Genomic DNA, 26,665 nt, shown 5'->3' with positions numbered 1-26,665 from the left:
CTTTCAGGAAGATCAGTGAGCTGCACAAAAGACAAAAAAAAACAGTTCCACTGCAGACAAACACACCATGAGGATCTTCAGAGGACACAGACCAACAGGTGTGATGTGAGCTGTGTGTGTCTCAGGTGACTGACAGCTCAGTGAGGCAGCAGAAACATGAAAACATGTTGTAAAAAAAAAAAGGACTGTGTGCTGTTTTCACATCCTCCCTCCGCCCCGTTGTGGTTTCCATGTTGAACAGGATGCTGTCACCACACGAGCTGGCCGTCAGCCGGTCAGAGCCGCTCCCGCCTGCAGACAGCATGCTGCCGCTCCTCCGTGAGTACCGACAACTATAATAACTAAATGTTAGGGACAGTTTGTGTTTATGCTGGATTATTTCAATGGAGTTATTAAATGTTTTAACATTATTTTGTAGAACAGAATATGTCGAGTTTGTATGCACACCACACACACACACACACACACACACACAGACACACACATACTGATGTGACTGTGTGTGTGTTTCAGTGTTGTTGAGCATCTGCCAGACGTCAGTCCATAGTCGAGGTGAGTTCAGCCTCAAGAATGTGTGTGATGGATTATTTATTGTCTATATTTATGTGTGTGTGTGTGTAAGAGTATTTCCATTTTTTTATTATTCATATATGTATAGAAAAATGTATATGTATAAGTATTTCTATTATTTTATTTATGTATATATATATATATATATATATATATATTTCAAAATCAATTTATTTATTATTTATATGATATATATATATATATATCAGGGCGGCTGTGGCTCAGTTGGGAGAGTCGGTTGGCCCCCAACCGAAGGGTTGGTGGTTCGATCCCTGACCATGGCAGCCTACATGTCGAAGTATCCCAGATACTGAACCCCAAATTGCTCCCGATGTGCTGTGTTCATCGGTGTGTGAATGTGAATGTGTGAATGAATTCCCAATGGTGGCAGGTGGGACCGTTTAGGGTAGCCTCTGCCACCAGTATGAATGTGTGTGTGAAAGGGTGAATGAGCGCAGTCTATAGTGTAAAGCGCTTTGAATGAGAGCTATATAAGTGCTATATAAGTGCAGGTCCATTTACCATTTAGGCCTATATCATATATATATATATATATTTGCATCTATAAATCTATAAATATTTCTATTATTTTATCTATCTATCTATCTATCTATCTATCTATCTATCTATCTATCTATCTATCTATCTATCTATCTATCTATCTATCTATCTATCTATCTATCTATCTATCTATCTATCTATCTATGTATATATATGAAAATAACTATTACAACATTTTTCGAGGAAATACATAAATAAAAAGTAAAGAGGAAAAATTAAAGGACACTAAATAGAAAATAATGTTGTTGTTTTTTTACAAAATTGTTAGTTGTTATATATATATATATATATATATATTTATATATATATATATATATATATATATATGAATATGAAAATAACTATTACAACATTTTTTGAGGAAATACATAAATAACAAGTAAAGAGGAAAAATTAAAGGACACTAAATAGAAAATAATGTTGTTGTTTTTTTACAAAATTGTTAGTTGTTATATATATATATATATATATATATATATATATATATATATATATATATATATATATATATGAGATATGAAATAAACATAACAATGTAAATATTTTGATACTCTGTCCCCAGTCTCTGTATCCATCTCGCCCCCCTTCTCTCAGTTCTATGAGTATGACAATGTGTTACTGAGCTGCAATCAGCTGGACTCTGGGAACTGGACGGTGTGGAGATACACGACCGGAGGGTGAGCGCTCTGACACACATTACAGCACAACAAACTGAGTTATTTAAGAAAAACAACAACAAGAGATGTACTCGTAAATTTGAAAAATATATAAATATATATTTTCATATTCGTCTTTGATTATTTTTCATTCACGTTTTAATCTTTAACTCTAAAAGATCCCGATGCATAGCTGTTCATATTTTTATTCTAAATGTTATTATCACAGTGCCACCGTGGAGTCATGAGTTTTATTTTTGCTATTATACAGTAATAACATGGAGAGGTTGGTAACAATGCCGCAGGGTTGGCAATAACACGGAGGGGTTGGTAATAACAGAGTCGTTGGTAATAACACGGAGGGGGTTGGTAATAACACGGAGGGGTTGGTAATAACACAGAGTGGTTGGTAATAACACGTAGGGTTGGTAATAACACGGAGGGTTTGGTAATAACAATGAAGGGTTCGTAATAACACATAGGGGTTGGTAATAACACGGAGGGTTTGGTAATTACATTACATGTCATTTAGCAGACGCTTTTGTCCAAAGCGACTTACAATAAGTGCATTCAACCTGATGGTACTAAACATAGACCACAGGAATCGAGTAAGTACATAACTTTAAGAGCTAACTGTCATTGCTAAGGAGTGCTATATGTTAAAGAAGAAAAGAAGAGAAAAGAATAAGAGTTTTTTAATAACACGGAGGGGCTGGTAATAACACCGCAGGGTTGGTTATAACATGGAGGGGTTGGTAATAACACAGAGGGGTTGGTAATAACACAGAGGGGTTGGTAATAACGCCGAGGGGTTGGTAATAACACAGAGGGGTTGGTAATAACACAGAGGGGTTGGTAATAATGGAGAGGGGTTGGTAATAATGGAGAGGGGTTGGTAATAACACGGAAGGGTTGGTAATAACACAGAGGGGTTGGTAATAACGTGGAAGGGTTGGTAATAACACAGAGGGGTTGGTAATAACACAGAGGGGTTGGTAATAACACAGAGGGGTTGGTAATAACACAGAGGGGTTGGTAATAATGGAGAGGGGTTGGTAATAATGGAGAGGGGTTGGTAATAACACGGAAGGGTTGGTAATAACACAGAGGGGTTGGTAATAACGTGGAAGGGTTGGTAATAACACAGAGGGGTTGGTAATAACACAGAGGGGTTGGTAATAACACAGAGGGGTTGGTAATAACACAGAGGGGTTGGTAATAACACAGAGGGGTTGGTAATAATGGAGAGGGGTTGGTAATAATGGAGAGGGGTTGGTAATAACACGGAAGGGTTGGTAATAACACAGAGGGGTTGGTAATAACGTGGAAGGGTTGGTAATAACACAGAGGGGTTGGTAATAACACAGAGGGGTTGGTAATAACACAGAGGGGTTGGTAATAACGCGGAAGGGTTGGTAATAACACAGAGGGGTTGGTAATAACACAGAGGGGTTGGTAATAATGGAGAGGGGTTGGTAATAACACAGAGGGGTTGGTAATAACACAGAGGGGTTGGTAATGACACAGAGGGGTTGGTAATAATGGAGAGGGGTTGGTAATAACACAGAGGGGTTGGTAATAACGCCGAGGGGTTGGTAATAACGCGGAAGGGTTGGTAATAACACAGAGGGGTTGGTAATAACACAGAGGGGTTGGTAATAACACAGAGGGGTTGGTAATAACACAGAGGGGTTGGTAATAACACAGAGGGGTTGGTAATAACACAGAGGGGTTGATAATAACACAGAGGGGTTGGTAATAACACAGAGGGGTTGATACAAAAAATCTTTTATACAAAAAATCTTTCCTGCCACATGCCATCACACTGTACAATAACAAACAATAACCTGGTTCATTACATACTGTCTATGCACTTTATGTGTTTTTTATGCACACTGTTCATTGCACCTTATTTGTTTCATAGCACCAACATTTTCATACTGTATATTCATATTTATTCTGCACTGGAATTCTATTCTACTCCTTCTTTAGACACTTTAAATTTTATTATATTTTTATTGTATTTTTATATTTTATTGCTTGAAGTATGCCTAGGTTGTTCTTTTTACTTAATTGTGTTGTTATTGTCTCTGTGTGTAATGCTGCTGCTACACTGTAATTTCCCAGCTTGGGATAAATAAAGTATATCTATCTATCTATCTATCTATCTATCTATCTATCTATCTATCTATCTATCTATCTATCTATCTATCTATCTATAATAACACAGAGGGGTTGGTAATAAGCTGCGGTGTTGTGTCTCCAGTTTTAAGCCGTCTGAATGCGGGAAGAACTGGGGCGTGTGGACGATGTCCATCTGCACGATGAAGACAGTGAAGCCGACGGACAGCGGCGTGTACTGGTGTCAGTCCCAACTCAAAGACAGCAGCAACACCATCAGCATCAGTGTCACCGGTGAGAGCAACTTCCTCTTCTTTCTGCTTCAGGGAGACACTTTTCCATGCAGCTGTACAGTTTTGTCAACTATTTTCCTACAAAACTTGTTGAAAAGGAAGCGATATCATGAAAAGAGAAGTGACTCATAGGTTTCTACGGTGATTCAGTTCTATAGAAGCCCACAAGTGAAGAAACACACTGAAAGGAAACACAAACTGCAGACTGAAAAAACTAAATAAAATCGCAAAAAACAGTCAAAAGTCTGGCACCAAAAGTTTCCAAACACTTTCCATCCAACAACAGTAAACAACCATAAATGCAAATCTTAAAATACAAAAACAAAAAATGCAAAGGTCATGTATAAAATAAAATAAAAATTAAATACATGATTTACCCCCCAGAGAGGCTAAATAACAACTTCATAAACTGTAAACTGTTCAAAAGTCAAATATACACATATTAATCTTTAATGTTAATTCTTAAAAATGGTCGATTCTGTCTGCATAACTTTTTAAAAGCACTAAAGTTTTCAGAAACATGTGAACTAACAAAGGGAACGCTCTGATTCAGACTCAAAGGTGATTCTGCAGAGCCCCGCCCTCCCCGTGGAGCCAGGACACGACGTCACGCTTCACTGCAAAACCAAGAAGTCCTCCAGCCTCGACTTCAGGCAGACTTCTTTCGAGACCACTCCAGGAGACTTCTTTCGAGGCAGCTCCCGCATCAGAACCCAGTCTGCAAGTCACATTATCCGCAACTTCTCCAGGTCTGATGAAGGCGTCTACAGATGTCAAAGCGGTGGCGTCGACTCTCCAACCAGCTGGCTGCTGATAAAAGGTGAACACCAGACCTTATTAATCTGCTGAGGTTCTTTTATCTCCATTACATATTTATGTCTTCCTCTGTAAGTGTATGAATAGTACGTAACTTTAAAGCAGCTGTTCTCAGCCTTGGGGTCGGGACCCCAATTGGGGTCGCGAGATGATTTCTGGGGGTCGCCAAATCATTTTGGAAGTCAGCTCTGTCTCCACTTTGTTAAAGTGTTCATGTGTAAATGTGTTTTAGTCTTTTTGGTCATTTTGGGGATTTTTTGGGTCACTTTGTGTCTTTTTTTGGTCATTTTGTGTCTTTTTTGGGGACATTTTGTGTCTTTTTTTGGTCATTTTGTTTCTTTTTTGGTAATTTTATGTCTTTTTTTGGTCATTTTATGTCTTTTTTTGGTCATTTTGTGTCTTTTTTTGGTCATTTTGTGTCTTTTTTTGGTCCTTTTGTGTTTTTTTTGTCATTTTGTTTCCTTTTTTGGTCATTTTCTGTCTTTTCTTAGTCATTTTGTGTCTTTTTTTAGTCATTTTGTGTCTTTTTTTTTGGTCATTTTATGTCTTTTTTTGGTCATTTTGTGTCTTTTTTTGGTCATTTTGTGTCTTTTTTGGTCATTTTGTTTTCTTTTTTGGTCATTTTGTTTATTTTCTGTGTCATTTTGTGTCTTTTTTTGGTCATCTTGTCACAAGATGTCATTTTGTGTCTTTTTTGGTCATTTTGTGTCTTTTTTTGGTCATTTTGTGTCTTTTTTGGTCATTTTGTTTTCTTTTTTGGTCATTTTGTGTCTTTTCTTAGTCAGTTTGTGTCTTTTTTTAGTCATTTTGTCTTTTTTTGGTCATTTTGTTTATTTTCTGCGTCATTTTGTGTCTTTTTTTGGTCATCTTGTCACAAGATGTCATTTTGTTTTCTTTTTTGGTCATTTTGTGTCTTTTCTTAGTCATTTTGTGTGTTTTTTTAGTCATTTTGTCTTTTTTTGGTCATTTTGTCACAAGATGTCATTTTGTGTCTTTTTTGGTCATTTTGTGTATTTTTAGTCATTTTGTGGTCATTCATTGTTTGTTTTTTGGGTGATCTGAACTGTGTGTGTGAGATTGTGTTCAGTGAGCGGGGGTCGTGGACAACATGCATGTTAAATTGGGGGTCGCGACTCAAAAAGGTTGAGAACTACTGCTTTAAAAGACTTGTCTCGTCACACATTTGAAGCTTTTTGTTGGTCCTTTAACGCCCCGTTCAGACTCTCCAACAACAGCCACATTGTCGCAGTTTTACACGACCTAAACAGAACTTCTGGGTTAGATTTGGAGCCCAAAACCACTTGTTGGGTTCAGGAAAAGATATTTCATGTCACAATCTCACGTCACTCAGTGCTGCAAGATTTCAGATCTGTAACTGAAGTAAAACTATGAAATGACTCCACTGCAGTAAAAGTCCTGCAATCAAAACTTACTGAAGTAAAAGTACAAAAGCATTAAAATGTACTTTATATATTCCAAATATATCATTGGATTATAATTATTGATGCATTTAAGTTTTACTGGACCATTTTAATATACCTGCGTGTGCTTTAATTTATAAAAATGCAGAATCCTTTTGAAATGTATCATGTTTTGAAGGTTGAATCTCAATCTAAAAAAAAGTAACTAAAGCTGTCAGCTAGGGATGGTAATTGTAAAGTATTTACTATTCTGATTCTATCATAGATACTGCTAATCCATACAATTCCTTATTGATTCTCTTATCGATTCTCATTGGGTGAGGAATTAAATTATACAAATGGTTTGTTTGCATTAACTCTTTAGTATCTTCCTCTTTAGATAGAAGATACAGCATATCCAGCATGCACTAATAATTGCTCAGTTCTACTCTTATTGGTTCCGAGAAAAAATTTGAGGAAATTTTGGGGTTTTAGGCCCAACTGATACAACAACAACATACTATATAATACACTATTTAAAGTGCTTTGCATTCAACTTGATCCAAAATTAATTTGAACATAAAACAGAGAATGCTTCTTTAAAAATGAACACATTAAACAAAAATACAACTGCACTTTTCAACTTTGGCAAATTAACAGTTTTTGTGCTGTGGAATTAACAGAACTTACAGGAATAAATGAGACATAACTACACTGGTTAATACAACACTTAACTTTGACAATTCTAGGTTTCATCTGAGCAGATTACCAGAAAATATGCATTAACCGACCGAAACTCAAAGGCAATCTTCTGTGGCAAAAGGGTGTTAAACCTTCACCACAAATCTGGTCACTGCTCTGTGAATTCATTTTCCCTTCTCTGTCATTTTACTCTTCCCTGCCTCAATGAAAGGGGTTGCTAAAAGTGCACAAGATCTACAGTGTTGCCAAATTAGCGACTTTGTCTCTATGTTTAGCGATTATTCAGACCCCTCTAGAGACTCTTTGTTTCTATATTTAGACTATTCAGACCCTCTAGAGACTCTTTGTCTCTATATTTAGACTATTCAGACCCGTCTAGAGACTCTTTGTCTCTATATTTAGACTATTCAGACCCTCTAGTGTCATGAGCTTTCTCTCTCTGCCCTGTTAACAGCACTAATTGCTGCTGCTCCAGTCTCAGCTCTGTCTGATCAGCCACACCTGTATCTACTCCTGCACTAATTAACCTGCCAGCTGCACTGCATTCCCTGTTCATCACCCTCTGTATATAAGCCCTGGCTTTCAGTACCTCCTTGTCAGATCGTCTGCAAACCAGTACCAGTTACCCTGCCTGTCTTCACACGCCTCTGACTCCTACCTGTGATATCGGACCTGCTCAACTACGTCTTTCATCTTCTGCCCCGTGACTCCGGACAATCATCGAGTGTGCTCTGGAACCCACCCCGCCATCTCAGTGAGACGCCTCACAGCTCTGGACTCACACCCATACACTCCCTTTCCCCAAATCCTTCAATAAACTGTAGAACGTGACGCTCTTGTGGTCCTCGTCCTGTTTGGTGTCTGACAGTACGATCTGACCAAACATGGACCCAGCGCACGTCCCACCCAGCATGGAACCCGACGAACCTGAACAACCCACTGCCATGCAGCGCCTGGAACACACAGAGAGAGAGGTTAACCGCATGACTGATGACATTGCCTCCCTGCTCCAGGTCGGCCATCAACAGCAACAGCAGTTCCAGCAGCAACAGCAACAGATTCAGCAGCAGCAACAACAACTTGTCATGGTTATTCAACTTCTCACCAACCTTACTCCTCCGTCAGCTTCAGCCGGTCTGCCCACCGGCCCAGCTCCCGAGTCATCTGCCCTGGTCACTGCCGCCGCTGTTGCTGTATCCCCAGAACCCAAGATTGGCAATCCAGAGCGGTTCAACGGCGACCCAACTCAGGTACGGGCATTTCTGACGAGCTGCCGTGTCCAGTTTAGCCTGCAACCCCGAACCTTTGCCACTGAAGGGGCTAAAGTAGGTTATGTGATCACACACCTGACGGGACGGGCTCGACTGTGGGGAACGGCTGAGTTCGAGCGCCAGACCCCTGCATGTGCTACCTTCAACCTGTTCGCCGAGGAGATGCTCAAGGTCTTCGACTTGGGATCCACAACAGCTGAGGCATCACAGACCCTGATGAGTATTCGCCAAGGCAGAAGGACCGTGGCGGATTACTCCATCGATTTTCGAACAGTGGCAAGTCGGAGCTCCTCGAACGTGGAGGCGTTGGTGGATGCGTTCCTCCACAGCCTGGCGGACTACATAAAGGATGAGTTGGTTTCCCATGATCAACCCTCCACCCTCGACGAAGCCATTGCTCTGGCTGTCCGCATCGACCGCAGGATCCAGGCCCGTCGTCGAGAGAGAGGGCGCAACAGTCCATCCACCAGCACATGGAGCAGCCCGACTGCTCTCCCGTCTTCTCCTGCCCCACCATCTTACCAGCCGGACCAGCCTGAACTGATGGAAATCGGCCGCGCCTCCCTAACCCCTGCAGAGCGGCAGCGACGCATCACCTCTAACCTGTGTCTGTACTGTGGCGGTGATGGGCATCGAGTCGCCACCTGTCCAGCAAAAGCCGGAGCTCACCAGATGTAGGAGGAATCCGGCTGAGCTCAATGAACATTCAGTCCTCCATCAATCATAAAACCCTGATCCAAGTCTGTCTTTACCTGTCTGATACAACCCACACTCTGGCAGCCCTGGTAGACTCTGGCGCAGAAGCAAACATTATGGACACAGAACTTGCTCGTCAGCTGGGCTTGGAAAGCCACCGCTTGGCCGCTCCCGTTCCAGCCCGGGCCCTGGACGGTCACGTACTTGGCACAGTTACCAGCATCACAGCCCCCCTCTCAATGTTGGTGTCAGGCAACCACCAAGAGACCATCTGCTTCCACCTACTCTGCTCCCCGGGCCAACCCCTAATCCTGGGCCACCCATGGCTCCATCTTCACAATCCTCACCTCGACTGGGCCTCCGGAACTGTCAAAGAGTGGGGAGATGACTGCCACCTGACCTGTTTGCGTGCTGCCTCGCTGCCCACCAGCTCAATACCCCCCAGCACTGCCCCTGACATTTCTAATGTTCCTGAATGCTACCATGGCCTCCGGCAAGTGTTCAACAAGACCAAAGCTACATCTCTGCCCCCACACCGTCCGTACGACTGCGCCATTGACCTTCTCCCTGGATCTGCTCCACCTAAGGGTCACCTCTACTCACTGTCTCCTCCAGAAAGAAAGGCCATGGAGGATTACATCAGGGACTCCCTAGCAGCTGGAATCATCCGCCTGTCTTCTTCTCCTGCTGGTGCCGGGTTCTTCTTTGTGGGAAAGAAAGACAGTTCTCTTCGGCCCTGCATTGATTACCGAGGTCTGAACGACGTCACAGTGAAGAACCGGTATCCTCTGCCCTTACTCACCTCTGCTTTTGAGCTGCTCCAGGGATCCACAATTTTCACGAAACTGGACCTTCGTAATGCGTACCACCTAGTGCGCATACGAGAAGGCGACGAGTGGAAAACAGCATTCAACACCCACACCGGCCACTACGAGTACCTGGTAATGCCATTTGGCCTCACCAACGCACCAGCGGTATTCCAGGCTCTGGTGAATGATGTGCTGCGGGACATGCTGAATAAGTTCGTCTTCGTGTACCTGGACGACATCTTGATTTTCTCCAGAACTCTGTCTGAACACACTCGTCATGTCCAACTGGTCCTCCGTCGCCTCCTGGAGAACTCCCTCTATGTCAAAGCAGAGAAGTGCGAGTTCCATGTTCAGTCTGTGTCATTCCTGGGATACATCGTGGCTGAGGGAAATATCCAGATGGACCCCGCAAAGGTCTCGGCAGTTACTTCCTGGCCAGTTCCGGAGAATAGGAAGAAGTTGCAACAGTTCCTTGGCTTTGCCAATTTCTACAGGAAGTTCATCCGGAACTACAGCACCGTCGCCGCTCCCCTCACCACTCTGACCAGTATCAAACACCCCTTTGTCTGGACCCCAGAGGCTAACAAAGCCTTTCAGACCCTCAAGGCCCGCTTCACCACTGCACCCATCCTCCTGATGCCGGATGCAGACCGACAGTTCGTCGTCGAGGTGGATGCCTCGGACATGGGAGTCGGGGCCGTACTTTCTCAACGGGCAGTGGAGGACAACAAATTGCACCCCTGTGCATTCTTTTCCCGCCGGCTTTCGCCTGCAGAGCGCAATTATGACATTGGAAACCGTGAGCTTTTGGCCGTCAAGCTTGCCCTGGAGGAGTGGCGTCACTGGCTGGAGGGGTCCACGGTCCCGTTCCTGGTCTGGACAGATCACAAAAACCTCGAATACATCCGCACTGCCAAGCGCCTCAACTCCAGACAATCCCGCTGGGCCTTGTTTTTCACCAGATTCAACTTCACCCTGTCATACCGCCCAGGTTCACGTAATACCAAGCCGGATGCTCTCTCCCGCCAGTTCCAGAAGGATGACGCCCCTTCCCAGGAACCTGCACCCATCCTGCCTGATCCCTGTATCATAGCTGCTTTGACCTGGGATGTTGAGGAAGAGGTTCAAGAGGCTCTCCGTGACCATCCCGGCACCAGTGCATGCCCTGATGGCCGTCTCTTCGTCCCTGAGAACTTGAGATCCCGGGTCATACAGTGGGGACACAACTCCCGCCTTGCCTGCCACCCGGGTTCAGCCCGCACCTGCCATCTCCTTGCCCAGCGCTTCTGGTGGCCTTCCTTGAGAAGGGATGTCAGAGAATTTGTCCGTGCTTGCCTCACCTGCAACCAGAACAAATCCTCCAACCAGCCACCCGCTGGATTACTCCAGCCTCTGCCTGTGCCCACACGACCCTGGTCCCACGTCTCCCTGGACTTTGTAACAGGCCTGCCCCCATCGGATGGAATGACTGTCATTCTCACTGTGGTTGACCGGTTCAGCAAGATGGCGCACTTCATTCCCCTCCTGAAGCTGCCATCTGCTAGAGAGACTGCCCAGGTTGTTATAGATCGTGTCTTCCGTCTACACGGGCTGCCCAAGGACATTGTCTCAGACCGAGGCCCACAATTCACCTCTACATTCTGGAAGGAGTTCTGCCATCTTCTAGGGGCCACAGTAAGTCTCACCTCTGGATTTCATCCCCAGTCCAATGGTCAGTCAGAGCGGGCGAACCAGGAACTGGAGAAGGCGCTCCGATGCATGGCTTCCCGTAAGCCCCAGGCTTGGGCGCAACAACTGACATGGGTAGAGTACGCCCACAACTCCCTCACCTGTTCTGCCACTGGTATGTCACCTTTTCAGTGTGTATATGGCTACCAGCCCCCTCTGTTCCCCAGCCAGGAAGGAGAGGTTTCCTGCCCGTCTGCCCTCGCCCATGCTCGCCGATGCCGCCGCACCTGGTCACAAGCCCGTGCCACACTACTCAAGTCAGTGACCAGCTATGCCACTGGGGCTAACCGTCGGAGGACACCAGCACCCACTTACTGTGTTGGCCAGAAGGTGTGGCTGTCAGCCAAGGACCTGCCGCTGAGGGTGGTATCACGTAAGCTAGCACCTCTGTTCATCGGCCCATTCCCTATCGAGAGGGTCATCAGTCCAACCGCGGTCCGGCTCCAGTTGCCAGCTTCCATGAAGGTGCACCCCACTTTCCATGTTTCGAAAGTCAAACCAGTGCATGTAAGCCCGCTGGTCCCAGCGGCACCTCCTCCTCCTCCTCCTCGCCTCATCGACGGTGGGCTGGTGTACACCGTTCGACGCCTGCTTCAGTCCAGACGGAGGGGTAGGGGCCTCCAGTATCTCGTCGACTGGGAGGGCTATGGGCCTGAGGAGAGAACCTGGGTGCCGACCAGTCGAATTGTGGACCGGACTCTCATCGCCGACTTCCACCGTCTGCATCCGGACCAGCCTGCCATCCGTCGGGGTCGTCCTAAGGGGTCCCGTCGCTCCTCCTGCCCAGTTTCTGACCCTGCCCTGGCCCCTGATGGCACCTCTCAGGCCCCCTCGGAGGATGAGGCCATGGAGTCTGACCGCTCAGAGGAGTTCTGACCCTCCGCCGGCTCCCCCTCCGCCCGCCCAGTTTGATGTTTTTTGGGGACTTCTGGGGCCGTCCCTTAGGGGGAGGGTTCTGTCATGAGCTTTCTCTCTCTGCCCTGTTAACAGCACTAATTGCTGCTGCTCCAGTCTCAGCTCTGTCTGATCAGCCACACCTGTATCTACTCCTGCACTAATTAACCTGCCAGCTGCACTGCATTCCCTGTTCATCACCCTCTGTATATAAGCCCTGGCTTTCAGTACCTCCTTGTCAGATCGTCTGCAAACCAGTACCAGTTACCCTGCCTGTCTTCACACGCCTCTGACTCCTACCTGTGATATCGGACCTGCTCAACTACGTCTTTCATCTTCTGCCCCGTGACTCCGGACAATCATCGAGTGTGCTCTGGAACCCACCCCGCAATCTCAGTGAGACGCCTCACAGCTCTGGACTCACACCCATACACTCCCTTTCCCCAAATCCTTCAATAAACTGTAGAACGTGACGCTCTTGTGGTCCTCGTCCTGTTTGGTGTCTGACATCTAGAGACTTTTGGTCTCTATATTTAGACTATTCAGACCCTCTAGAGAATCTTTGTCTCTGTATTTAGACTATTCAGACCCTGTAGAGAACCTTTGTCTCTATATTTAGACTATTCAGACCCTCTAGAGAACCTTTGTCTCTATATTTAGACTATTCAGACCCTCTAGAGAACCTTTGTCTCTATATTTAGACTATTCAGACCCTCTAGAGAATCTTTGTCTCTGTATTTAGACTATTCAGACCCTGTAGAGAACCTTTGTCTCTATATTTAGACTATTCAGACCCTCTAGAGAATCTTTGTCTCTGTATTTAGACTATTCAGACCCTGTAGAGAACCTTTGTCTCTATATTTAGACTTTTCAGACCCTCTAGAGAACCTTTGTCTCTATATTTAGACTATTCAGACCCTCGAGAGACTCTTTTTTCTCTATATTTAAGGGAAAAAATGATTAGACCACCCTTGTTTTCTTCATTTTCTTGTTCATTTTAATGGCTGGTACAACTAAAGGTACATTTGTTTGGACAAATATAATGATAACAACAAAAAGAGTTTAATTTAAGAGCTTATATCTAGACATTTAACATGGATCTCTTGATAATGTTTTCAGTTATTATCAAGAAAGCCATGGAAAATGTCTAGATATAAGCTCTTAAATTAAACTCTTATCATCTTTTTTTGTTGTTATCATTATATATGTCCAAACAAATGTACATTTAATTAAACCAGGCATTTAAATGAACACAAAATTGAAGAAAAAGGGTGGTCTGATCATTTCTTCCATGACTGTATGTTGTGATGATGAGTCAAATGATTGGAAATTTGGTATTTTTTTCATTCACAATTTGCCGAAGAAGCAAAGCAGAGTTTTCTTGCAGCAGCATCTAGTGGACGTTAGAGGAGCTGCAGCTGAACTGATTTTTAACTCTTTGCGTCCCCAGATGATTCCGAGCCGGCCTCACTCACGCCGTTCCCTGACTTGGCTCAGCTGTTTGAGTACGAGAACCTGTTCCTGAGCTGCGGGTTCAACAGCAGCTTCTCCGGGTGGAAGGTCGTCCGGTCCAACATGAACCCCATCTGTGGAGAAAAGTATGGGAAGGCTAACGAGTCCGGCTGTCATATCACCACCGGCAAGGAGCACGACAGCGCCACCTATTGGTGTGAGTCTCCTACAAAGCAGAGGAGCAACTCTCTGGACATCACTCTGTACGGTAGGAGCAGTTTAACTCTAAATGAGTAAGAACGAGAGAGCTGATGAGTGTAGCCAAGTGCTATTAGCCTGCATTCTCTCTGATGGGCAGCAGGGGGCGACCACCAGCTGAAAAAAGAAGCACATTCCTTTATAAGTCAATGTGATATACAATCATGGAAAAAAATTATTAGACCATTGTTGCTGGTATAACTAGAGGTCCATTTGTTTGGACAAATATAATGATAACAACAAAAAAAGCTCAAAAAAGTTTAATTTAAGAGCAGATATCCAGACATTTTCCATGCTTTTCTTGAGAATAACCAAAATCCTTATCAAGAAAACCATGTCTTAAAAACCACCAAAATGTCTAATTTAAATTAATATATATGTATATATATATATATATTAATTTAAATTACAGTGAACAAAGAAAGAAATATACTTCAGACTGCTGAATGTAAAATGAACTCCCTTTTTTATGATAGGAACATTCAGGTTAATATATATATATATATATATATATATATATATATATATATATATATATATATATATATATTATATCTAGCAGTAAGTAAATATGTACAGTATTCTACAGATGTATATTTCTAAATTGAGGAATGAAAATGAAGGAGCCGACCCCGTTACTGCTGATGGTTTTCTTGAGAATAACCACAGTCATAATCAATAAAACCATGGAAAATGTCTAGATATCAGCTCTTAAATTAAACTCTTATCAGCTATTTTTGTTGTTATCATGATATGTGTCTTAACAAATGTACCTTTAGTTGTACCAGGCATTAAAATGAACAAGAAATTGAAGAAAACAATGGTCTAATTTTTTTTCCTGTGACTTTATGACCATATTTCCCAAATGATGTCGATGGCGTCCACTATGGTGACACAGACCTGTTTCTCTCTGTGTTCAGACAAGAAGGTGACCCTGCAGATTCCTGTCCTCCCTGTGATGGAGGGACATGATGTCACTCTGCGCTGTAAAAAAAGGAATTCCTCCGACTACGCAGCTGATTTCTTTAAAGATGGCTCCCTCATCAGCACTGCGCCTGAAGGTCACATGACCATCCGCCATGTTTCCAGGTCTGATGAAGGTCTCTACAAGTGCAACATCAGCGGTGTTGGAGTGTCTCCATCCAGCCGGCTGCTGGTCAGAAGTCAGTGTTTGATTTGAGTTTAACTGCATTGCTGACACAAGATTACATGTTTCATCTTTTCTGAAGCCCTGGAGGAAGAAGTATTCAGCTCCATTAGTGCAGTAAAAGTATTAATACCACAATGTGAAATTACTCCACTACAGTAAAAGTCCTGCATTAAAAAACTTACTGAAGTAAAAGTACAAAAGTATCAGCATCAAAATGTACTTAAAGAACCAAAATTTTGCATTGAAGTGAATGGGACGGCCGAAAAAAATGAGCGAAAAAGAACAATAATTGGAGATTTTTAAACGTCTACTTCTCCGGCATAATTTCACCTAGAGACTCCATTTAAACTTTAAACAGTAGACACAAGTCTTGTGTATTGGTGTATTAATCCACGTTTCGATAGGTCATATAGTTTTTTATCAGTCCCTGTTCAATGATCATGATCATTTTTGGAGAAATTCTGAGATTATAATGGGTGTGTATAAATTCCACTCTACAGAAATAATTTATACATAGAAACGTCTTTTCTACATTATGTGTCAGTGCCATAAAAATGAATTACTTTTATTACAAATATTTACATAAACATTATAAGAAATAATTGTTGAAATCTGTTAATTGACATTATAGTAACATTATTAAATGTAGGTTAAATATATATATATATATATATATATATATATATATATATATATATATATATATATATATATATATATATATAATGATAGATAGATAGATATCTGTCAACAGAAGTTGCCAAATACTTCCCGTCATATTAAAGTAAATATGTACAGTATTCTACAGATGTATATTTTTAAATATGTATTACTGTATATTATCTGTATTTTCAAGGGAATTCTCTGTAAAATAACTGATGGTTGTTTCGTATTATTTAACAGACTTCACTTTTTTTTAGGATTTCTTTTTGTAAAGAGAGAGTGAGTGGTGAGTTTATGATCTCAATCGTTAGTCTCAAGTCTTCTTCAACATAACATGATGTTCATTTAGTAAATTATGGTGCATTTAGTGTCAAACAGAGCAGAACTTTGAGTGTTTTTACTTTTATTTTGCCACCACTCTGTCCGCCCTGCGTCCTCATTTCTGACTCTTGGATCAGGTTCCTCAGACAGAATCTGAGAGTTTTAGACATGATAGAAGAGGTTTACTGACTTTGGTTTGTTTTGAAGATCAGAACTGAAGAGAAATGAACCTCAGGTCAGTTTAGGTTTTAAAAACAGCCTGCACTTCAGACTCTGGTTGTTTCCTCTTCTCTGGCTAAAATAAGATCAACAACAGTTTGACAGGGTGTTAACACGTCTCCTTCCTCTTTGTATATCAGTTAATGACAGAAGCGAGGTGATAAACCCACAAACTAAAACATGATCACATGGAAACTAAACAGAGAAAGAAAAGATGTTCCTCATTTCAGTTTATTTGATCTGTAGAGATATCAGTCCTTTGAGAAGTTTCTAATTCAGCCAAACTAAAGTTAACTTGGAACCCCAACGGGACGTTTTTTGTTCTTTTTCCATTCCCCTTTCTGTGCCCTTGTGTTTCACTGCAACATATAAAATCTATATAAATCTATAAGTCCTGCAGCTCTGTGGAATCAGAACAATCAAGGCTGAAAGTGGGAACAACTCAAACATGTCTTTGTGCAGAAGAACACAGTTAGAATGACAGAAATCAGAAAAAAAAGTCGAATTTCTCCAAAAAAAACAAAAAAACTACTTTGTAGAAATGTGAATATATTTTCTCATGTATTCACAGTGTGTCTGAGGAGCAGGATTTAATGTTTTTAACAGGATCTGGTTAGTGCATCGTGCAGAGTGTAGAGAAAGAGAAAAAAATGTCAAAAAATAAATTTGAAAACTGCGCTCCAGGCCGCAAATTTCACTCGAAAGAAATAATTTATACATAGAAACGTAGGAAAATTAGTCTTCTCCCTCACAATCCTCTGGTAAAGCTGTCAGAGTTATAGTTTGGGCGTAAGACGCAGAGATGCGCCACCAACACGCACCAACAGCCTCATTGACTCCCATATTAAAAACGCAGGAAGATTTCTGTAGAAAAGCATATTTAACGGTTTTTCAGATTGCTCTTACAAGGATATTTCTTCATTTTTCTTCACAAAAAACATAATAATAATAATAATCATAATCATACAAATATTTTAAAGGGCTTTTCTTTATTTTCTACATTATGTGTCAGTGCCATAAAAATAAATTACTTTTATTACAAATATTTACATAAACATTATAAGAAATAACTGTTGAAATCTGTTAATTGATGTAATGGGACGTTTTTTTTTTCATAATATTATTCTGTTGCTTCATGGTTTGATTTTTGGTTTGAATTACAGTGAACAAAGAAATACACATCAGACTGCTGAATGTGAAAATTAACTTTCTGCTTTATTATAGTAACATTAGTAAATGTAGGTTAAATATACATATATATGTATATCTGGCAGCAGAAGTTGCCAAACACTTCCCTTCATATTAAAGTAAATATGTACAGTATTCTACAGATGTATATTTTTAAATATATATTACTGTATATTATCTGTATTTTCAAAGGAATTCTCTGTAAAATAACTGACAGTTGTTTCCTGTTATTTAACAGACTTTTCAGTGTTTTTTAGGATTTATTTTTGTAAAGAGAGAGAAAAAAGTGAAATGACCAAAAGTAAATTATTTTAAAATATGGAAATAATCTCATCATCCAAAACTGTGAAGATGTTCAGAAAGAGAAATTAAATCACGTTATTGTTCTATTTATTTTTATTATTATTATTATTATTATTATTTTGCTGACACACATGCCCAGCATGCTCTCTGAGTGTGTGCTCACCAGGTGTTTGTTGTGTGCAGGTCCTCATGGCGCGGCGGGGCCCGCTGCAGAGCCGACCCCGTTACTGCTGACAGTGATGCGCCACCTGCTGGTGGTGTTTCCGTACTGCAGCGCCACAGCGCTCATGCTGTCGGTGTATCGACGCAGGTCCCCAGGTGACTCCTGCAGCTTCTTTGTTCTTACAACATACTTCACATCAAGTCATTTATCAGCTCATTAATAGAATTATTATTTACCTCTGCAGGGAGGAAGCAGCCTGTTTCCATGACGATGTCCCCGACCAGCGGGGATGATGACCCCAACTATGACGATGTGGACGCTGATGTCACCACCGAGCATCATTTCTAAACGTTCTCTCCTCATGTACATTTTAAATACTTTAAAAAAGATGTTTTTCTATTTTTGTACATGATACGGCTGGAGTCGTTTTGGTTTGTGTGATTATTATGTCTCTCAGGGCCTCCTCCTGCTCCTCCTGCTCCTCAGGGGGCCTCCTCCTGCTCCTCAGAGGGCCTCCTCCTGCTCCTCAGAGGGCCTCCTCCTGCTCCTACTGCTCCTCTGAGAGCCTCCTCCTGCTCCTACTGCTCCTCTGATGGCCTCCTCCTGCTCCTCTGAGGGTTTTAAATTGCTGTGTTTCCTTTTGTTTTCTTGATTGTTTTTGTTTTGACTTATATTTCTAAGTTTGAAAAATGATGTTTCAGTCACCTTGTTGATGTGAGAGCTGAGTAAAGACTCTTTTTAAACAGCGTCTCTTTTTGTTTCTTGTTTCATTGAGTGTTTCAGTGAGTCATAAGCTGCTATTCGCTTCAGTCGTGTTCAGATTAGAGACTGAGTCAGGCAGGGAAGTCTTAAACCTGCTTTCTCTCCACTGCTGCAGAAAGAAGTCTGATTGTAATGAAAAAATAATGTATGTCCTCAGTAAACAGTCTCATGGTGAGTTTATGATCTCAATCGTTAGTCTCAAGTCTTCTTCAACATAACATGATGTTCATTTAGTAAATTATGGTGCATTTAGTGTCAAACAGAGCAGAACTTTGAATGCTTTTACTTTTATTTTGCCTCGACTCTGTCCGCCCTGCGTCCTCATTTCTGACTCTTGGATCAGGTTCGTCAGACAGAATCTGAGAGTTTTAGACATGATAGAAGAGGTTTACTGACTTTGGTTTGTTTTGAAGATCAGAACTGAAGAGAAATGAACCTCAGGTCAGTTTAGGTTGTAATAACAGCCTGCACTTCAGACTCTGGTAGTTTCCTCCTTCTGTGGCTAAAATAAGAATATGTTACAGTTTTTCACAACCGCTATGACCCATTGTTCAATACTTTTACCGCTTTTTCAAAACTCTTCACACAGTTACAACAACATCAGCCTGTGTGGGCGATACAATTAACACAATTCTTCTTCTTTTGACACAAAATACACACATTTTACACATTTAAAATGAGTTTTAACTCCTTTTACACACAAGCTCAATCAAGACCAAAACAGTAGATGTTAACTGGTGAATTTTCAATTGCTTTCACACAGTTTGTCAAAACAGAAAACCTCATGTTCAAAACTAATGGATTGAAGATTACATTGATCACAGCTTCTGCTCCTTTTTCTTTTTGTGTATTTGACAATACAGTAATGAATGACAGCTGATTTTTCCCCTCTTTACTCTACTGTAAGTCATTTTCATTTGCAATACAGTAAAGTGTTTACTGCAAATCCTGTCACTCACTATCTTCTTCTTTCATAAACATTCTGCAAAGCTGCTCTGATAGGCTTGTTCACTTTCTGTACTGAGTGTTGTACAAAAGAAAGGAACAAAATTCATGGCCAACAAATGAAAAATGAAGAACATCATCACAAACATTATCTGGAGTCTTGGGCTATTTTGTCTATTTTTGAATCACTTTCATGTCTTTGTAAGTCATTTTGTGTCTTTTTTTTGTGTCATTTTGTGTCTTTTTTAGTCCTTTAGTCCAACATAAAATGTGATTTTGAATCTTTTTTTTCCCTTTCAAAACACTATCATGCTCAATAAAAAATTGTAAATGTTGCAAATGTGAACAAAGATTGCAAATCTAACATATAAGAGGGTTCCATCCAGTTCTATCATTTTATACTAAATCTATTTGAGCTTGTCTCCAGATTTACTTGGTATATCATCATCAAACTGAAACTGGCCTCATGGAGTTTACAGCCAGAACTTTAGAGGTAAATTTACAGTAGGGCTCCACGCTGCTTTGTTTTCTAGTCTGGATGATGAAGAAGTCATGATTTGGGGCTTTTGGAGACTCCACAGGGTTCATTTACATGTCATTGTGTAAAAACACTTTTACAAAGTGTGAAACACACACTTTGTAAAAGTGTTTTGCACTTCCAGGCCACCGTAGAAACCACAGGGCTGTTGCAGCAGCCTCCACAGAGGAAACAGTGGTTTTAAGTTCTCTTAACCAACAAACATTCAAATTGTCCGATGTCACATCTCAGAGTGGTACGATGGGGAAAACATATCTTCAGCAGCTCGTCTGTAAGTATATTATATTTGTTTTTTGTTTTTAAAGATTTTATTTATTATAAAAACATTTACAGTTTATTGATCAGTGTGAACAAAACAGCAGGTTAAAGGGCATAGTTTGAAATCTCTGAAGAATATCATTATAGTGTATACACACCGGCAGTAGCCCCTGTGGCCCTTTCAGAATTTCCCCAGGGGAAATTTTCTAGTTACGAAATATAATATATTGCTTTTATTTATATTTTAAAAATATTAAAGATACAGCAACATTTTATGAGGGGCCGTACAAGGCATAATTCATTCTGGTCCTCTCACACACATACATTCTCCTTACACATACATATATTTTCACTCTCACACACATACATTCTCCTTTCATATACATATATTTTCACTCTCACACACATACATTCTCCTCACACATACATATATTTTCACTCTCACACACATACATTCTCCTTTCACATACACATATACACTTCTCACATATATAGCTCCTCCACCTGGAGCAGGAAGTCACTCTCAAGCCAGGAAATGCATACGCAAGACTTACTCAACTTATCCTAACTTGATATTAAATAGCAGAACTTTACAATGAAGCTATTCAAAGTTTTCCTGTTTTCTTATTTGTTGCAGTTTTAAATTTTTGGAGTAAGTAGCAATGAAGATGACATTAGACATTTTTTTAACAATGTCTTACAATGTATTGAACGACTGCAAGGAGAAACTACAGATTCTTTTGTTCATGAAAGGCTGTATGGACAACTTCGTGATCACATTCAAACCTTATCTGGATTTCTGTCAATCTCAAGATTTGTTGAAGATTCAAGAAATAGAGTTGCAGTCAATACATTAGAGTCCTTGTATGGATGTCTTCAGTGTTTGCTGATAACCTGAGTAAGTCTTGCGTATGCATTTCCTGGCTTGAGAGTGACTTCCTGCTCCAGGAGGAGGAGCTATATATGTGAGAAGTATATATGTGTATGTGAAAGGAGAATGTATGTATGTGAGAGTGAAATATATACATATGTGTAAGGAGAATGTATGTATGTGTGTGAGAGTGAAAATATATGTATGTGTAAGGAGAATGTATGTGTGTGAGAGGAGAATGTATGTGTGTGAGAGTGAAAATATATGTATGTGAAAGGAGAATGTATGTGTGTGAGAGTGAAAATATATGTATGTGAAAGGAGAATGTATGTGTGTGAGAGTGAAAATATATGTATGTGTAAGGAGAATGTATGTGTGTGAGAGGACCAGAATGAATTATGGCTTGTACGGCCCCTCATAAGATGGAACTAATGTTATGTGACAGTTTAAGAAAATGTTGCTGTATCTTTAATATTTTTAAAATATAAATAAAAGCAATATATTATATTTCGTAACTAGAAAATTTCCCCTGGGAAATTCTGAAAGGGCCACAGGGGCTACTGCCGGTGTGTGTACACTATAATGATATTCTTCAGAGATTTCAAACTATGCCCTTTAACCTCAAACTGTGTGTGTGTGTGTGTGTGTGTGTGTGTGTAATTAAAATCACATAAAGTTACCTGTGTGTGTGTGTGTGTGTGTGTGTGTGTGTGTGCACGTGTGTGTTTGAAGCATATGTATGCATGTGTGAGGAGTGTGCGCACTTTAGTGCATGTGTGTGTGTGTGTGTATCTGCAACTGTAATCACATCAAAGATCAAAGGCAATCAGATCAAAGCAATCAACAAAATTAACTGGCACCTGTTCCGGCTTAGTGACAGCAGAGGTGGACAGACTAAAATTTCTGGCCTCGAACAGAAAGCATTTTTGGCAAAACCATAATACCTATCATTGATCTGACTTCACTTTGCATGTCCTGAGTTCTTCCTGAACGTCTACATATGTTTTTTTTTAAGAAAAATGAAAAAATAGCTTTGTTAGAGCGATCTACAAAAACTGTTAAATGTCCCTTTTTCTGAAATCTTCCTGCGTTTTTAATATGGGAGCCAATGAGGCTGTTGGTGGTGTTGGTGGCACATCTGTGCGTCCTACACCCAAACTATAACTCTGACAGCTTTACCAGAGGATTGTGAGTGAGAAGACAAATTTTCCTACGTTTCTATGTATAAATTATCTCTGTAGAGTGAAATTTGCGGCCTGGAGCGCAGTTTTCAAATTTATTTTTTGACAATTTCTTCTCTCCCTCTACACTCTGGCGATGATGTCACACACTGTGACACGAACATTCCGTGCAATACACACCCATTATAATCTCAGAATTTCTCCAAAAATGATCATGGTCATTGAACAGGGATTGATAAAAAACTATATGACCTATTGAAACGTGGATTAATACACCGATACACAAGACTTGTGTCTACTGTTTAAAGTTTAAATGGAGTCTCTAGGTGAAATTATGCCGGAGGAGTAGACGTTTAAAAATCTCCAATTATTGTTCTTTTTCGCTCATTTTTTTTCAGCCGTCCCATTCATTTCAATGCAAAATTTTGGGCAGTTTCGTATTCTGTATTCGTATTCTGCTACTAGTCCTACAACTTGAAGAGTTGCAGGACAAATTATATATCAAAACGTGCGGTTTGCACGTTTTCTCTACAGAATACGAATTTTTCGCGACTTACGTCGCAAAAAACTACCCAAAATTTTGCATTGAAATGAATGGGACGGCAGACAAAAAATGAGCGAAAAAGAACGATAATTGGAGATTTTTAAACGTCTACTTCTCCGGCATAATTTCACCTAGAGACTCCATTTAAACTTTAAACAGTAGACACAAGTCTTGTGTATTGGTGTATTAATCCACGTTTCGATAGGTCATATAGTTTTTTACAGAAATAATTTATACATAGAAACGTAGGAAAATTTGTCTTCTCACTCACAATCCTCTGGTAAAGCTGTCAGAGTTATAGTTTGGGCGTAAGACGCATAGATGCTCCACCAACACGCACCAACTGCCTCATTGGCTCCCATATTAAAAACGCAGGGAGATTTCTGAAAGAAGGGAGATGTTACAGTTTTTTTAGATCGCTCTAACAAAGCAATTTTTCGTAGACGTTCAGGAAGAACTCAGGACGCTCAAAGTGAAGTCGGATCAATGATAGGTATTATGGTTTTGCCAAAAACCCTTTCTGTTCAAGGCCAGAAATTCCAGTCCACCTCTGGCTGCTGTCACTTTCATTAACAGGTGCCAGTTAATTCTGTTGATTGCTTTGATCTGATTGCCTTTGATCTTTGATGTGATTACAGTTACAGATACACACACACACATGCACGTAAGCCCGCACAGTCCTCACACATGCATACACATGCTTCAAACGCACGCACGCACACACACACACACACACACACACACACACACACACACACTCACAGTAACTTTATGTGATTTTCATTACACACACACACACACACACATTTTGAGGTTAAAGGGCATAGTTTGAAATCTCTGAAAGTCTCATCATAGTGTACACACGCCGGCAGTAGCCCCCGTGGCCCTTTCAAAATTTCCCCAGAGGAAATTTTCTAGTTAAACCGTAAAATGCTGTTAAAGGACTAACATCACTGAACTGCTGTTATGTTTGTCTTGTTATTTTCCTCCGATTATTCTCATACAGTACCTGTAGCCATACTGATTCTGGCTAATTCTAACTTTGCACTACATTCACATCTTAAAAAGCCCAATAAACTGTTGTTAAAGCTGGAAGACACAGTTGTTCTTTCAAACTAACCTGAGGTTCATTTCTCTGCAGTTCTGAGCTCACTGCTGATCTGCACCACAAACCAAGGTCAGTAAACTTCTTCTGTCACGTCTGAAACTCACTGATTCTGTCTGAGAAGCTTTTCCATTCGATATCCATCATCTCACACTGAATCTTTCTGTCTCCTCCCTGCAGCCTCTCTGACTGTGAGTCCCAGCAGCTCTCAGATGTTTAAAGGACAGTCTGTCTCTCTGAGCTGTGAGGAGGACGACAGCTCTGCTGGATGGACTCTGAGGAGGAACACAACCAGAGAAACCAGGACTCAGTGTGGAGCTGATTGGGGACAACCAGCTGGTTCATCCTGTAACATCAGCTACACTCTTAAATCGTACAGTGGAGTTTACTGGTGTGAGTCCAGAGAGGGAGCAACCAGTAACACCATCAACATCACTGTCACTGGTAAGATCAGACTGTGGACTCAGTGTTGATGAAGCTGTGTGTAAACGGATGAAATGCTGCAGTTTGTCTCTGTGTTCAGATGGTCCAGTGATCCTGCAGAGTCCTGTCCTCCCTGTGATGGAGGGACATGATGTCACTCTGCGCTGTAAAACAAAGAATTCCCCCGTCCTCCCAGCTGATTTCTATAAAGATGGCTCCTTCCTCAGGACTGAGCCTGAAGGTCACATGACCATCCACCATGTTTCCAGGTCTGATGAAGGTCTCTACAAGTGTAACATCAGCAGTGTTGGAGAGTCTGAACCCAGCTGGGTCACTGTCACAGGTGAGGAGGGAAAAGATACACACAACTGCTACAAAGATACAGACAAATTCTGCAAAGAGAAACCAAATACCCACAAAGATACACAAAATGACTGCAAAGATATGCACAACTGCTATATAGATACATAAAATAGCTACAAATATACACAAAACATCTCAAAAGATACACAAAACTACTACAAAGATACACGACCACAAAGACACACAAAGCAGAACTACAAAGGCACACAAAACTACCACAAAGATACACAACACAACTACAAAGATACGCTTTTATTTTACGACTTAATTCATCCAGAGAGTCACCTGACCAGCTTGGATTCTCTCCACAGGAAAACTGACCACTCCCTCACCTCCCACTGAAGCCCCGCCTCCTGCCTCCAGCCCCCTCTACCTTGTGCTCCAACTGGTCTGCCACCTGGTGGTGTTCTGTCCGTACTGCATCTCCACTTTCATCATGGTGTTTTTATATCGACACAGAGCCACAGGTAATCATTGTTTTATCAATCAATCAATCAATCAATCAATCACTGAGACTCTGGTGACTGACGGTTGTCTCTAACAGAACTCTTCAGTTGATCAGTTATCTAACTTTCTCTTTCTAACCTGCTCTGACTGAAGGAAATGACCGGCCCATCTCCATGGCGATGACTCCGCCTACTCCGGCTGACGAGGGATTGGATGATGAGTATGATGATGTCATCGCTGTTGTCACCACAGAGCATCACTTCTGAACTGTTGTGAAAAAAACAAAACATGTTTCAAGTCCTTCATAAAGAAAACGTGACTTTCGGACTTTAATTCAAACTAGGAGATGTGGCGTTTCACAGGGAATCGTTCTGGGTCCTCTCCTGTTTCTGATCTGCAGAGGACTCGAGGGGGAACAGTCACAATATAGAACCGAGGGTTAAATGTGATGAAAATCCCTGTTGCAGTTAAAAATGTTAGCGTAGCTTTTTCTTTTGGTCTGAACTTGTGCACAATGTTTCTCTGTTTATTGTCAAAATGAAAGCTGAAAGTTCTTCAGATTATCCTATGAGTTTGGTTGTAATGCTTCTTAAAAATATGTTTTAGTTAAATAAAAGTCTTATCCTCATCATTGTCAGAGTTTGAAATTTCTGTTGGTCCTTGAATGGATCATAGGTTACAAAAGTTTCCGTTATAAAAAGTGAGCAAAACTTGTCTTAGCCCTCTGGAGTCTCCAAAAGCACCAAATCATGACTTCTTCATGACATCCAGACTAGAAAACAAAGCAGCGTGGAGCCCTACTGTAAATTTACCTCTAAAGTTCTGGCTGTAAACTCCATGAGGCCAGATTCAGTTTGATGATGATATACCAAGTAAAACTGGAGACAAGGTCAAATGTATTTAGTATAAAATTATAGAACTGGATGTAACCCTCTTATATTTGCAACCTTTGTTCACATTTGCAACTTTTAATTTTTTTTATTGAGCATGATAG

General features: G+C 41.1%; 2 protein-coding genes across 2 annotated transcripts; both read left to right on the top strand.

Annotated features, from left to right (window-relative positions):
• The first annotated feature begins 230 nt into the window (after positions 1-230).
• On the top strand, positions 231-18,724 carry LOC131989277 (sialoadhesin-like). The gene is made up of 8 exons (XM_059354467.1): positions 231-318; positions 1,694-1,808; positions 4,054-4,202; positions 4,755-5,021; positions 13,968-14,237; positions 15,148-15,390; positions 18,255-18,389; positions 18,479-18,724. Exons 1-8 carry the CDS (start codon positions 231-233, stop codon positions 18,580-18,582), a joined length of 1,371 nt encoding a protein of 456 aa, XP_059210450.1. The 3' UTR covers positions 18,583-18,724.
• A 1,925-nt stretch (positions 18,725-20,649) lies between these two features.
• On the top strand, positions 20,650-25,332 carry LOC131989276 (Fc receptor-like protein 5). The gene is made up of 4 exons (XM_059354466.1): positions 20,650-20,750; positions 24,475-24,510; positions 24,619-24,882; positions 24,962-25,332. Exons 1-4 carry the CDS (start codon positions 20,720-20,722, stop codon positions 25,330-25,332), a joined length of 702 nt encoding a protein of 233 aa, XP_059210449.1. The 5' UTR covers positions 20,650-20,719.
• Positions 25,333-26,665: the final 1,333 nt, after the last annotated feature.

Source organism: Centropristis striata, chromosome 17, assembly GCF_030273125.1.
Source record: "Centropristis striata isolate RG_2023a ecotype Rhode Island chromosome 17, C.striata_1.0, whole genome shotgun sequence".
Taxonomy (NCBI): Eukaryota; Metazoa; Chordata; class Actinopteri; order Perciformes; family Serranidae; genus Centropristis; species Centropristis striata.
Note: the sequence above shows the minus strand (reverse complement) of the source record. Positions and strands in the feature narration are given on the sequence as shown.

What these genes read in the sequence shown, in the direction of transcription:
- LOC131989277 (XM_059354467.1), top strand. Translation starts at nt 231, where the DNA reads ATGTTGAACAGGATGCTGTCACCACACGAGCTGGCCGTCAGCCGGTCA. An exon ending in CAGCATGCTGCCGCTCCTCC is followed by an intron (nt 319 to 1,693) that starts GTGAGTACCGAC and finishes CTCTGTCCCCAG; the next exon opens with TCTCTGTATCCATCTCGCCC. An exon ending in CAGCTGGCTGCTGATAAAAG is followed by an intron (nt 5,022 to 13,967) that starts GTGAACACCAGA and finishes TTGCGTCCCCAG; the next exon opens with ATGATTCCGAGCCGGCCTCA.
- LOC131989276 (XM_059354466.1), top strand. Translation starts at nt 20,720, where the DNA reads ATGGGGAAAACATATCTTCAGCAGCTCGTCT. An exon ending in ATATCTTCAGCAGCTCGTCT is followed by an intron (nt 20,751 to 24,474) that starts GTAAGTATATTA and finishes ATTTCTCTGCAG; the next exon opens with TTCTGAGCTCACTGCTGATC. An exon ending in CATCAACATCACTGTCACTG is followed by an intron (nt 24,883 to 24,961) that starts GTAAGATCAGAC and finishes CTCTGTGTTCAG; the next exon opens with ATGGTCCAGTGATCCTGCAG.